Raw genomic sequence first — 14,395 nt, forward strand, 5'->3', positions numbered from 1 at the left:
GACACTCAATTTTCACACTCCACAGCAAAAGAATGAAGTTCACAGCGGCAAGTTTCTTCTTAAAATGTGTATTTTCAGAATTATAATGCTTACATTTTAAACAGTCTTAATACAATGGCTTTAGTCTAACAATATATTACAGAATAATGTGAAAAATGACTTTCATAGTAAACCATGAAAATGGAGTTAATACCTGCAGTATCAAAGTCACCAACTTGTCACCTTTTCCAGCCACAGAATCCCAGCAAACCATATCAACAATGCTTTTGGGTCTTACAGCCTGACGCACAGGATGAATACATTGCGAGAAAGGGGCATTTTCATGAAAAATCAAATTTTAAAATCACATAGGCGATTTCTTTTCAAGATCACAGTTGACAATAAAACACTTTGATCAGCCTAGTTTGTTCTTTTATAAAAAGTTGTATAAGTTTTCATTTTATGTACACACCTGGAGTGTTTAATTTCATTTTATAACTCTATTTTAAACACTAAAGAAAAATTGACTAGAAGCCTGTGTGTCTTTTCTCCACTAACCCTTTATGGGATACCCAGCCCCATCAACTAAGACGAATATGGGAACCCGACCCACTACAGGCTGGGCTGACAATGGAACTGTAGGTAGAAGTCATTTTCAGATTAAATACAATTTCCACATTATAATCAGAAGAGTTATAATTTTTCCAATCATAGGAGTCCCTATGAAATTCACCAAAATTATAACTTATTTTCTTTTTCATTTGCTAGTATTTACATCTTCCACAGATATTTGTAAAATGGCTGCATATTCTGCTTCTTAGATGCACATTCAGTATCTGGCTTCACAATTGTTTAACAGCTGCTACACCTTTACCAACAAAACCAGCTTAGCTTGTCTCAAACACATAAGCCTTATTTTAAACAAAACAAAAATCCAATTACAGCCTTTTAGTTGAAAAAAAAAAAAGACGAAGTTTTAGGTGACATTCTTCATCTGTGTTAAAAACAACAACAACAACAGAGGCACCCATGTAACTTAGATTGCAAAAGGTCTTTTGGGTAATTAGGGGGTAAAAAACAAACCTGTGATAAATTTGACTTCATTCAATTTCCAGACATAAGAAACTACCATAAACATTTTGGATTTCCCCTCCATTTTCTTCTCCTCTAAATATGTAAGTAGTTAGAGAATTTCATCCTGGGATCAGAACCCAGCACAAAAGTCAACCAAAAATCAGGGAAGCACTGACTCACATTCCCCCTCCAGAAGGTGAGAGGGAACGCTACATTACACACGAAGCAAGGGCGCCTTCCCTGGGCTCCGAGGCTCACCACATGGATGAGAGGCTTTTCTGACAGAATCAGATATCAAAGATCTCTTCATTCACAAGGCTTGGTGGATCTGTAGGGCAATCATCAATTTTTACAATAAAACAAACTTATGTTAGAAACCCTAAACTATCATTAGATTGTGAACTTCTAATTTGCCTAGTTTATTAGTTTTAAACTGCACATAAGGAAGGTAAATTTCTGAAAAGTTTAATTAAACATACAAGCATTTATCTTCTTTGTACACTTCTCCAATTTCTACAAATGAAAACCATGTGGGGGGGGGGGCGGGGATCACCACCTTTATTTGTTAAGCGAGCTAAAGACCACGCACAGGAACCAACTGCTCTGCTCTATATTCACTTGGCCCTGTGCCTTCTTGCCCCACACCGCCAGCAAGTGGCATGCCAGGACAGTGGCAGCTGCTGCAGAAGGCTCCTTCTTCCCTACCGCTCACACGCTTGAGGTTATTCATGAGGCCCCACCCTCTGCTGGACCGGCTACACTCGCATTAATCTGGTCAAGTTCAATTCCAACCACACTTTCCCAGTGAATTAAGAGTTCTCTATTTCTTATGTACAAAAATACATCGCTTTGGAGAGCTGGAAAAGGTTTAATACATACAATACTTATTTACAAGCTGTGACTTTCACACCAATAAAAACAAACACACGTTTATTTTGTCCTTGATTTTTGGTGCAACTTAAACATTACATCAGTTAGTTTGTACTTTTAAAAATAATAAATCGACCATATGTACAATTAAATTTACAACCTAGAGCAAATTAATCCATTTGCATGGTATGACTGCAATGTAGTGGAGAGCAGAGAATAACAGTCCAAGACTTTCGTCCTTCCTACAACCAGACTAGAAATACACTGAGAAGACCCCTCTAATCGTCATTTAAATGGAACCTCTTAATTTGAGACTTAAGGTGCAAAAGAAAAATATTCATTATACAGTTACAGTTACATGTAAAGACTAAGTTTAAAGGTGAGAGAAAAACAACGTACTAACCCCCACAGACACAATTACAATTAAAATAAATATATATTTAATTCCATGTGCATGTAATACCTAATCAACATCGGGGGAGAAGGGAGAAAGGGTTCCAGAAACATTTACTTCCAAATTATTTCAATACCGAGTTCTTTCTCACGCCCTGGTCTAGTCTTAAAGTACCTTTAAAATGGCTCCAGCTGCTGAATGCTCCAGGTCCACCCAGTTTGACATCCCAAGGCACAGAAGGGGTTTTGTTCTTTCCCCACCCACCCCCGAGCGCCATCCCCCTGCCCAGAAAGGGTGTTATTCTAGAAAAGCACAACTAGATGATCTGGGGTAAAGGACTGTGTTTTACCCCTTAGGAGACATACAAATCCACCTGGTCCAGAAATCGGGCAGCCGTGTGACCGGAAAGGCACACACGTGTCACTAGTAAGTCTGCAAGGCCTGCTGTGAGTCTACCGGAAAGACCCCTGGGCTTCCACAGAGAACCAGCAGGTGACAGGCTGCTCAGGTGAGAGTGCTAGAAGCTCCTTCCTGAGCAGAGGGTGAGGGGAAAGCGGGGCTCTGGGCAAACACGGGAGGACAGCAGCACAGGGACGGGGAGATGAGAAAATAACAAGGCATCTTACACCCCAGACAGCACACAAATAACGATGCAACTCAGCTGACCAGCTGTACACTGAAATTCTCTGATGCGTCCACGGCCAGGCAGAATCACCAAACGTCTGGCTAGAGCGAGAAAGTTACAATCGAGGCAGGATCCCTTCAAGCGTGCGCACGCAGGCACGCGCGCACGCCCGGTCTGGGGACTGTGTGCGCCCCGGGCGCGGTCACGTGACGCTGACTTCGAGAACGTGGTCGTCCCGGCTGGGGACGACCAGGACCTGCGTGCCCGCGCTGGCGCTGAAGGCCTGGCCGGGGGGCAGCGCGCGGAGCCGGGGCATGGGCAGGCCCTTGTGCTCGCTGCTGGCCGCCGAGCGCGTGCTGCCCCTGCTCTGGACGCTGCCGCTGTCCAACTGGTCGTCCACGGGCTTGTCCACCGAGAGGCTGTCGTTTTCTATCCAGCTATCTGCAAAGCGCACAGGAAGTGAGATGGAGGCCGCCCCGCGCCGACCTCTCCCCACCCCAGGGAGCCGCCAGCCTCCCGAGTCGCCCTTCAGGGCACGAGGATGTCAACGGCGGCCTCGCCTTTGAAGAGAATCTAGCGCCTGGGTCCTGGGCGGATTGCTCTCCGGACCAGGGCCCAGGACGTGTAACCCTGCCTAGCGTTCGGCCCTGGACACGGGCCGTTAAGCAGCAAGCCTGTCCCCATGCTAGCCTGTGGCCGCTCCGCACGGAGCCGCCCCTCCCACACGGACGGTGCCTTCGCCGCAGAGTCCTTACCAGCATCCAGTTGTGACGAGTGCGCAGAGTGATGGGGCAGGTATTTAAACAGCCTGACGTCGGGGAGGGGCAGGTAGCCCGCAAAGAGGGGCATCACCTCCATGTGGACTCTGTGAGTGGCCCGAGCAGCCACAGGCATGGAGATGACCCCGGAACTCTTCCCGCACACTGCCCAGTTGCTGCTGTTGTCGACAACTGAAACAAAGAGGGAAAGCACCGTTTTCACCCCAGAAAAGGACCTTCAGTGTTCACACCAAAATAAGAGACATCAGCAGTCTCACACTCCACAATGTGAAGTCCAGAACCGGAGCGTATACTCTGTATCTCGACGCCTTGTAACTGCACCTCAAAGTAAAACACATCTGATTTAATAAGCAAGGTACAGGTTGGGTGCACAGGGAAAAATCACTTTTTCCTCCTCAAGTTAATAAATGAGCAGTGATTCAATTCTGCATTCAAACCCCCTTGAAAGCGCCGTGTGATGCTTCAAGAGCACGGTCGCTCCGGCTGCAGAATGGGGGCGGGGCAGGGAGCTGGCTCCTCTGGGGGTGGGTCTGACCCCAACTCTGCCACTCAAAGAAGCCTCTGATGGGATGGGAAGAAAAGATGCAGGTAAAGCACTTAGTTCCTCTACGCGCACCTCGGAGAGGCTTACTATATGGCAGGTGCTATTACGAGCACTAACTTAAACCACGACGGGGATGTAATTCAGTGCGATTCAAACACCTAACCCAGCAGTCATGCAGAAGTTAAGTAGGACAGGTGCTGCTTGTCCTCGAGCAGCGGATGACCTTGCACAGAGGTCAGAGCATCCCTGCCATGGGACACAAAGCACGAGCCCAGGAGCACGTGACTAGACGCTCCACGAGCAAAGAAGGGGTGGCAGAGGGCCAACTTCCCACAGGTGGGGCCGGGGGGCCTTTGAGGACGGGCAGAAGCCAAAGCAGCGTCGGGGAGGGGCACACGGGGCAGCGGTTCTCGGAGCTGGTCCTCAGGGCACCCGCGAGGGCACATTCCTGCCTTCCTCACAGTGTTGACACGCCCTCTGGTGGGAAACGCGAGGGCCCGAGCATGAGCCGGGGCCCCACGTGCACTCAGAGTCAAGGCATTGTGTTCTTCGCCACCACAAACTTGCAGGAAAAGACCGCCAGTTTTAGTTAAGGATGCCCTCATGAAGCAGTCAAAATCAATTTAATTTTATTAATTCAACCCTTTCCTACACATCTCTTTTTTTAACTTTAATTTTGAGATGATTAGAGACTCACAAGAACTTGCAGCAGAATAGTAGAGAGAGAGGTCCGTGCACCCGTCACCCTGCTTCCCGTAACAGGGGAAGCGGGCCTGGGCACAGCACAGGCCGCCAGGCCACTGAGCTCGCTGGGACCTCACCAGCGAGCTCGTCAGCCTCAGGCATCCGGCAGACGCCTGCTTATAAATGAATGGCACGAGCCTGGCACTTCAAAGAAGTTGCCCATGATACAGTTCGAAACTCTGATCAAAAGTTAGCATTTTGGAAAACCTGCCTTTGCCACTGTGAGCTTGGCAGGGTCCCGGCACTCCAAGACTCTCGTGATGGGCCCAGCGTGAGCCTGAGACCAGCACGAGTTTGTGGCCCTGAACAAAGAAAGGGGCTGCACAACTCAGGAACCGTGTTTCACAAATGACGGAGGCGTGGGGCTACAAAATGTGCCCGGGTAAAAGATCCTTCCAAAATGCAAGGCAGATGACAGGACTGAATGAAACAGCACGAAACGCTCACTCATGTGATTTCAGATTCCACGTTGTAACCAGCCTGTCAAAAACCACCGCTTGCTGAGTTTTGGTGGAGCATCAGGGAACGTCCACAGGTATCTGAAGGCTGTTAAGAGAGCTCCCTTCACCAAGTACAAATCTGTGCGAGACTGGAGTTTCCTCATCTACCTTAACCAGTACGGGACATCACCAGACTGAATGCAGCAGACAGGAAAATTCAGTACCTGCCATGAGCCAGACATTAAAGAGATTTGAAAGGCTGCAAAACGCCATTCTTCTCGCTCTACTTACCGTTCTGGAAAATAGTTCTTTTTCAAGAGTATTACCAGGTAATGGCTTCCCTATTATTTTAAAATAAATAAATAAATATTTGCCTCCTTAATTACTTTTAGAGCATTAATGGCCTGACGCCCAAACCTGAGAACCGCTACTGAAGAAGCCCAGGCCCAGGAGGAGGGGGGCTGCAAAGGGGTGTCTGGCAGAGACTGGGGAGGGAGGAGGGCCGGGCATGTCGGGGTCCGGGTGGGGGTCCGGGGAAAGGGACTGAAAGGAGGCTGGAGGGAAAGGGCAGGAGCATGACCACAGGGCGCCCGGCCTGCTAAGCGACGGGGTCTGGGCTCTGCTTCGGGGGGATGGGCCTGACTCCCGGGGAGAGAGGACAGGGCAGCTCTAGGCACCGCTGTGTGCTCAGCCCTGAGCCCCACGGCTGTTCGAACGCCTGTTAGGAGAACGACTCCACAGTAACCAGGCTCAGCATCCTGTGGGCCCAGGACCATGTCATACACGGGAACATTCAGACGTGCTCTTTCAATTCTAGAACGTTCTCTCTTCAGACGAGGAACACTACACTTTGTGGACGGCAGGGATGCGCACAACAGTCAGTGGAAAGAAGCCTCCAGACCCACCTTCATACATAAGCTTCGTTGAAAAATACTCAGCGCACTCTGTCAGTGCCTCGTCCTTGTCCGCCTCCGAGAGGTCCGAGAGCCGCGTGATGGACACCTCCAAGGAGCAGAGAGAGCCTGTCTTACAGAGCTCCGTCCCTGGAGGGGGCGATATCTCCGCTCTCACACTGTACAAGGTCTGCGCAAGAAAGGAGAGAGAAGGGCAAAGGAGACACGTAAGCCACCTGAAGAAATGCTGCTTGGGGCCACCACGGCGCCGCCCGCAGACTCGAGAGAGAACGGACCGGAGGAGCCCTGCGCTCGCGCCCCCTGGCCGCTGACCCCCTGCAGAGATGGTGCCCTCGGGAAGCCCCGCCTCGAGAGCCTTACACTCTCTTCCTGACGAGAACGCGTCCAAGCACCTCAGGAGGCGGAAGGACGGCCCGCGACTCTGCGTGGGCCTGTCACCCACAGCGGGTCAGGTCCTGCTTCGTGAGCCTCCGCTACCCATCGATCCACACTGATTTACCTGCCGGGCTACTTTAAAGCAGAGTCCAGACCTGTCACTTCCCCCATATATACTTCAGGAAGCGTTACTGACAGTACGGACGTTTTCTTAGCGAAACACAATGCCATTATCACAACTAGCAAAATTAACGGGAGTTCCTTGGCAAGGCCCATAATGAACCTTCTCCATAATGCTTCTTTCTCCGTGACCTGCCTGGTAGTCACCCGTGTTCACACTTGCCCACCACCCGGGACAAAGGCCCCAAGCCCGCACGAGGGATCACAGCCCGGGCCCCCCACACGCGGCTGCCCCCATTCTGAAGGAGAGAACGGCAACACCAAAGGGGCCGATGGAAGAGGCCCTGGCCCGAGAAGCTCACGGCCGGAGCCCGCACGGTCCACGAGGTCTGCGAGGGCAGCCGGACGAGCACGACTGCGCTGAGAGCTGGAGAGGCAGCTCCAAGTGACAGAGCAACGAGGCAGCTGCGCTCCTAGGTGTGTGTCCTCGCACACGGCTTTCTGGCTGCTCTCGGCAAGGAGGGGCGGCTGAGCCTAAGTCAGCAGCAAGGGGCCTGCTGACAGCAGCCGCGGAGGCTGCGGGTACAGCGCCTAGAAGTAAGCTCCCCAGAAATCAACTCGGCAGATTTTCAACAAGGGTGCCAGGACCATCCAACGGGGAAAGAAGGGTCTTTTCAACGAACGGTATAGGGGCACCACATGGAAAGAATGAATCTGGACCGCCACCTGTCACCATACATAAAGTTACCTCCAAGTAGATCGCAGACTGAAATGTAAAAGCTAAAACTATAAAACTCTTAGAAGAAAACATGGGAGGAAATCTTACTGAACTTGGAATAAACAATGATTTCTTAGATCCTACACCAAAAGTACAAGAAATAATAAGAGACTAAGGTTGGACTTCACCAAAATTAAAAACTTTTGTGCTTCAGAGGACACCATCAAGAAAGTGAAAATACAACCACAGAATGGGAGAAAATATCTGCAAATCATATGTATGGTAAGGGACTGAACATACAAAGAAACACTTACAACTCAATAAAAAGACAACCCTACTAAAAAACGGGAAAAGGATATGAACAGACATCTCTCCAAGAAGACACACAAACGGCCAAAAAGCACAGGAAAGATACCGAACATCATGGGCCATCATGAGAGACCAGCTCACGCCCACTGGGATGCCAGTGATCAAGGGGCAGCAAGAACAAGTGTTGGTGTGAATGTGGAAACTGGAACCCTCACAGGTTGCCCGAGAGAATATACAGTGATGTTTCTTTAAAAAACAGTTTAACGGCTTCTCAAAAAGTTAAACATAGAGCTACCATATGACCCAGCAACTCCACCGAGGAATTTACCTAAGAGAATGGAACACATACATACACATAAAAACCTCCACAAGGATTTTCACAGCATTATTATTCATAACAGTCCCAAGGTGGAAACGACCCAGATGTCCAGCCACAGGTAAACGGAAAACAAAATGTGGCCTATCCACACAATGGAATATTATTCACCCACAACAAAGAATGGAGTCCTGAACATGCTGCGAAATGAATGAGCTTTGGAAACATCCTGTCACGTGAAAGCAGCCAGTCTTGAGAGGATCACACATACCACGACTGCACCTGAACAGGCAAAGCACAGGCACACTTGCCTCTGGATCAGGGGTGGCCCAGGGTGAGAAGAGGAAGGAGAGGGGGTGAGTGTGAACGGGGCACAGGCTTCTTCTTGGGAGGATGAAAGTGTGCTAAAACACGATCATGGTGCCGGTAGCACAGCTCTGTCAACACGCTAACTTCACTGACGTGCACACTCCAAACGGGTGAACTTCATGGTATAGAAATTAAATCTCAATGAAGCTTTTTAAAAAACATGGTATCTGGGGACTTCCCTGGTGGCGCAGTGGTTCAGAATCTGCCTGCCAATGCAGGGGACACGGGTTCGAGCCCTGCTTGGTCTGGGAAGATCCCACATGCCGCGGAGCAACTAAGCTCATGTGCCCAACTACTGAGCCTGCGCTCTAAAGTCCGCGAGCCACAACTACTGAGCCCACGTGCCTAGAGCCCGTGCTCCGCAGCAAGAGAAGCCACCGCAATGAGAAGCCCGTGAGCAGCAACGAAGAGTAGCCCCCGCTCGCCGCAACTAGAGAAAGCGCACGCGCAGCAACGAAGACCCAACGCAGCCAAAAAAGAAAAGTGGTATCTGTATTTCTCAGCCTCAGAATACTGGTTTTGAAGAGAGCAATCCACCAGGTATTTTTCTCTGGCCTTTAACTAAGCTTGTTCAGTTCTAAAGGAAAATTTTTCCTATGCTCAATTTGAAAAGGAAGCAAGAAAGACAGAAAATAGTGGAAACCACTAACTAGTGTTAATCATCATCTGCAGTAAGGAAACCAGATTAAATTTATGCAGACTCTTTACCATATGAATAATTTAATGTTCCGCTGCTATTAACACATCAAAAAGGCATCTGTTTGCCCAACAAAAAGAGGAACTATGCTAGTGATTATGTTTAACTCTAAAGCTAATAAGGAGAGCTCAAGGAAACAGGAGGGTCGAAACAAATAGTCTTTTGGTTGGAAGGAGGTGCTGAAAAAATTGCTAACGTCAAGAGCTATACAGACACCTTCTCAAATAAAGTGTTTGACGATCTCAGTCGTAAAGAGAAGAAAAGGGAACACCACAAAGTTGTGTATCCATATTTTGATTTACCTAACACCAAACCCAATCATCTCACTAAAGAAACAAAACACAACTACTGCCTTTACTCACCTAGGTCTAGGCTGCTTTTAGCTCCACACCTAATGTGCAGGTTAAAGAAAATCTGCTTTAAGTAAGTTTCCATAATACTTTCAGTTTTTCTTCTAAAAAAACTAGAGACGTAGCAGCTAATGCTCAAGATAAAAGGACTCTAAGAAACGGGTGCAGGACACGACTAAGTCAGCGTAAGGCAGAGAAAAGGGAGGAGAGGCGGGGGTCCTGTCTCTGGAGAGGATCGCGCTCAGCGCGAGCCGCGCAGGAGGGCACGAGGGTCAGACACGCCACCTGACCGGACCTCGGGCCCTAACTAGCCAGTCAGGGCCGCCACGCCCCAAGTGCTGGCTCTTTTCTGTGACTGGTTGCTTCATTATATTGAGAGCTTTTGTCTGATTTACAGAAGGTAAAGAATATGATGCCCTCTTCCATCTTGCCACCACACAACCCCACCAGAAAATAAGGCAATACATACCAAAAAATTGTCCACTTGAAATTCATAAGTATAGGGCTTTAAGGAGACAGACAGCCGCTCCTCAGAAGCTGGGGAGAATCCAACGGAGAACCGGCAGTGCAGGGAGGGGGGAGGCTCCTGCGTCCACTTCAGCTCCCAGACAAAGAACACCGCCTGCTTGCTGTGGATGCGCTGCAAGAGAGTCGGCCGTCACTGCGCGCGCACGCAACACAGGCGCTCAGTCCCAGGGGGCGCCTCCCGCCAGGGGGGTGAGAGGGTCGGGGAGGCGGTCCCCCAGGGCCCGCTTCCCCACAGGCCGCCTGCACTGCCGTGCCTGCCTCCCCAGCACTGCCCTCAGCTGCCCTCGAGGAAGACTGCCCCGAGCTGGTCAAAAGGGTTTCAGCCTTTGTGATTCCATAAGCTCTACAGCACAGGGGATTATTTTAAAAAGCATAAAGAACAGTTACTAGTATTCAGCATCCCATACATTCCCAAAGTGAGAAATGTCATCAAACAGTTAAAGGGACATCCTTACACCCACGCCAACTACTGTGTATTTGCCACTAAGTTAAGTGAGGAAGGGAACTGGCACCACCTCAGGCAACAAGTCCGTACCTGTAGGCACAGTGACAGACCCGGGAAGCATTCGAAATGGGTCAAATGTTGGGGGAAATCCTTTGAAAATGCTAAAGATCAGACATCCATTAAGAAAACCTTTGATCTTCTCAACACTCAGCACTGACTGTCTAAAAACACACGCAACCAATGAACAGAAAAAACAGGGCCAGGATTCAGCCAGGCAGTGTGAACATGAACGTGACTCCTTTACAGAGCTACCCCGACACCTGAGAGCCCGTCGCTGGGCAAGGCAGGCATGTACGCAGCAGCCACTGTTTCTGGGGGTGATGGCGTCCACGCACTCAGCATGAGACTGATCAGGACAAGCTTGGAATAAATCTGTGTGTGAAGTCTGACAAATGTAAGATTTAATTTTTCTAAAAATACAAATATCAACCTATTTCCTACTCCATGTGCTGCGTCACCCGGCCCACAGAGGACCGCAAACGTGCACATGGCAGCAACACAGCTGCATGTCAGGGCGTGCTCCCCACTGACCACCAGCCAGGTCGTTCCCTACACGGAAAGGCTCAGCTGAAGCACACGGTCACTTCCATCAACATCAGTACACTCTCGTTCTCCTCTGTGTTCTGCTGAGAGGTTCGTGCTGGGTTCTAGGAAACGGTCACCTGTTCGGATTCCGTGTTCAGCGGTATTAGTCGCAGGTCGGTACTATCACCGGTATCCACAAGATGACTATCTGACAGCTGAAAGTCAAGTTCTGACAAATTCTGGACACACACTTGAACATATTTCCTAAAGGAGAAAAATAATAAGATTTTGCCATTTAAGAACTTTATTAAATATATTTTGGCTGTATTAAGAAGATGCTCTGTAAGGAATCAAAAAAGTAACACAGGAAAATAAGAACCAGTTGTTAACATGTATTTCTACTTTTAATTTCACATGTAAAAGTGTCAGAAAAAGACAAATCTTTCTAAGCAAGCTATCTCTTAGGAAAAATGGGTCAAAGAATATTCTATTTTGGATACATTATTACACGACTGTAACTGATTTTCCTAAACATACAATAGCTTGCGATGAGTCATGGAAGAAAGAGTAACAATTACTCTTCATCTATAGAAGTAACGATTACTCACTGAAAAACAAGGTCAGTACAGAATTCACTTGAATTTCTGTTACACGTAAAGAGGGGTTTTGAAAAGCCAGGCTCAAATAAAGCAACCCAGATTCTCTGTAGAGCTGTTGTGTTTTTAACCACCACACACTGAGTCTCCTGATGTGGGGACAGGTGAAGCATAGGATGACACCTGCAGACTTCCTGGTCCAAAAACTGAATCTGAACCTAGTCAAGCCTCTAAAGCAGCAGATCTCAACTGGGGACAATGTCTGGAGACATCTGTGGCTCACACTAAGGGTGCGGAGGGCGAGGAGTGCCCCTGGCAGAAAGCGGGGGGCCAGGGGTGCTGCCAAACAGCCACAACACAGGGATCTGACCGAGCGTCGGGAGTGCTGAGACTGCAAGCCCCCTCTAGAGGTGACAGACAGCAGCTGACAGGGAGCTACTTACACAAACCCACGAGGACGTGACCAGGGGAATCCAGAATGGCAACTGACCCAAGTCTGGCAAAGGGCCAATGGCTTGAAAACAGGGGGAGGAGGGATAAGAAGGGATCTCAGAAACAGAGGGGACTGTGTTTGAATCCCACATCCTACAAACCAAATCTGAGTATGGGCTGGGCGCTATGGGATCCGGGGAATTACTGCAAATTTTAACAGGTGGACAGTGGCATCATGGCTATGAGAAAACATGCTCAGTGTCACCAAAGCCAAGCTCTGAACAGTAGGGCCTGCAGGTAGGGGAGCCTGGGAGAGGGGCCTGGGGTCCTTTACCGTGTCCCGGATGACAACAGGGAGTGCGTGGTCCCGAAGGGCATGCTGAACGTCAGCGCGATGACAGTGGAGTAGATGGACCACGGGCAATCGATGGACACCTGAGGAGAGACGGGGGGGACAGGTGTTCAGACCCCTCATCACCTGGGACAGGAACCGCCACCACCATCCATCCAGATCTGTGGTGGCTGCCAATTTCCTAGACGTTTGATGTCTTTACCATTTCTTATCCAGAGAGATAAACCCCATTAAACATACACACAAACAAACGAGAGAAAAATGAGCCATCAGCACAGTATCAATGGCTCCGAGCAGACGCCGCAGCCCGCAGCGCAGACCCTACCCCGCTATTCTCACGGGCATGTGGACGCAACGCCAAATGCGTTTTTAATGTGCAGGAGGTTACGACAAAGTGCTTTTAGTCACTCATGTGCAGATGATACTATTCAATCATTAACTATTACAAATCAAGTGAATTACCCAAACTCTCAATCCACAAGACACTGAATACATAGCTGAAAACCAATCTGGGGCTGTCGTGTGGACCAAACTATTAACTTCCTTAAGGGCAGAAACCAGTTCCCAAACTTGTATTTTATTTCCCCCCACGGAACAAAGGAATATACTGAGTATAGAACGTGCGCTTATTGTTGTTAAGTATCATCTTTGCCTCCTGAACTCTGTATCAGATAAGGAGGGAAGAAATTTCAAGGACTGAAAATTAAGACATTATTTTTGAGATCCTGCCTTGTCTGGTATTCTATGCCATAATCCCTTTGAAATGACTGCATTTATTAGCCTTTTATCCTACTGCTTTTGCGCATTCACTTCTTTTTTTTAAATTATTCAATTTATTTAAACTAAAACACAAAAACAAAATAACAAAAAAACAATTCATCCATTTCTCTCAACCCCTACTCCACGCCTCGGGCAGCCACCAATATGTTCTCCCTATCTATGAGCTTGGTCTTTATTTTTACTTTTTAGATTCCACATATAAGTTAGATCACATGGTATCTGTCTTTGTCTTATTTCACTTAGCATAATGCCCTCTAGATCCATCCATGTTGTCGCAAATGACGAGACTTCTTCTTTACGGCTGAATAACATTCCTCTGTGTGTGTGTGTGTGTGTGTGTGTGTGTGTGTGTGTGTGCGCTCATCTTTATTCATTCATCCATGGTGGATGCTTCGGTTGCTTCCATATCTTGGCTATTATAAATAATGCTGCAGTGAACACGGGGGTGCAGATATCTTTTTGAGTTAGTGTTTTTGTTTTCTTCAGAAAAATACCCAGAAGTGGAATTGCTAAATTGTATGATAGATCTATTTTTAATTTTTTGAGGAACCTCCATACTGTTTTCTACAGTGGCTGCACCACTTTACATCCCCACCAATAATACATGAGGGGTCCCTTTCTGCCGACACTTATTATTTGTTGTCTTTTTGATAATAGCCATTCTGACAGGTGTGAGATGATTATCTCATTGTGGTTTTGATTACATTTCCCTGACGATTAAGTGATGTTGAACATCTTTTCATGTACCTGTTGGCCTTCTGTATCTCTTCTTTGGAAAAATGTCTGTTCAGATCTTCTGCCCATTTTTAAATTGGATTGCTTGGTTTTTTTGCTATTGAGTTGTATGAGTTCTTTATACATTTTGTTTATTAGCCACTTATCAGACATATGATTTGGAAATATTTCTTCCATTCAGTAGGCTGCCTTTTCATTTTGTTGATAGTTTCTTTGCGTGTAGAAGCTTTTTAGTTTGACGGAGTCCCATCTGTTTATTTTTGCTTTTATTGCTTTTGCTTTTGGTGTCAGATTGAAAAAATCAACATCAAGGCCCACGTCAAGA

The 14,395-nt window shown here is 47.9% G+C and overlaps 1 protein-coding gene across 5 annotated transcripts in view; it reads right to left on the reverse strand.

Annotated features, from left to right (window-relative positions):
• Positions 1-52: 52 nt before the first annotated feature.
• Positions 53-14,395, reverse strand: part of TRAPPC10 (trafficking protein particle complex subunit 10) — a 90,402-nt gene continuing 76,059 nt past the window's right edge. For all 5 annotated transcript variants that reach the window (XM_061193846.1, XM_061193843.1, XM_061193845.1 and 2 more), the window contains 6 exons: positions 12,538-12,638; positions 11,313-11,439; positions 10,087-10,257; positions 6,355-6,532; positions 3,698-3,892; positions 53-3,383 (listed from right to left, as the gene is read on the reverse strand). In XM_061193846.1, coding sequence (XP_061049829.1) covers positions 3,145-3,383; positions 3,698-3,892; positions 6,355-6,532; positions 10,087-10,257; positions 11,313-11,439; positions 12,538-12,638 — 1,011 coding nt within the window. In that variant the 3' untranslated portion in view covers positions 53-3,144. The remainder of the gene's footprint in view (positions 3,384-3,697; positions 3,893-6,354; positions 6,533-10,086; positions 10,258-11,312; positions 11,440-12,537; positions 12,639-14,395) is intronic.

Source organism: Eubalaena glacialis, chromosome 6 (genome assembly GCF_028564815.1).
Source record: "Eubalaena glacialis isolate mEubGla1 chromosome 6, mEubGla1.1.hap2.+ XY, whole genome shotgun sequence".
In the NCBI taxonomy this organism is placed as follows: domain Eukaryota; kingdom Metazoa; phylum Chordata; class Mammalia; order Artiodactyla; family Balaenidae; genus Eubalaena; species Eubalaena glacialis.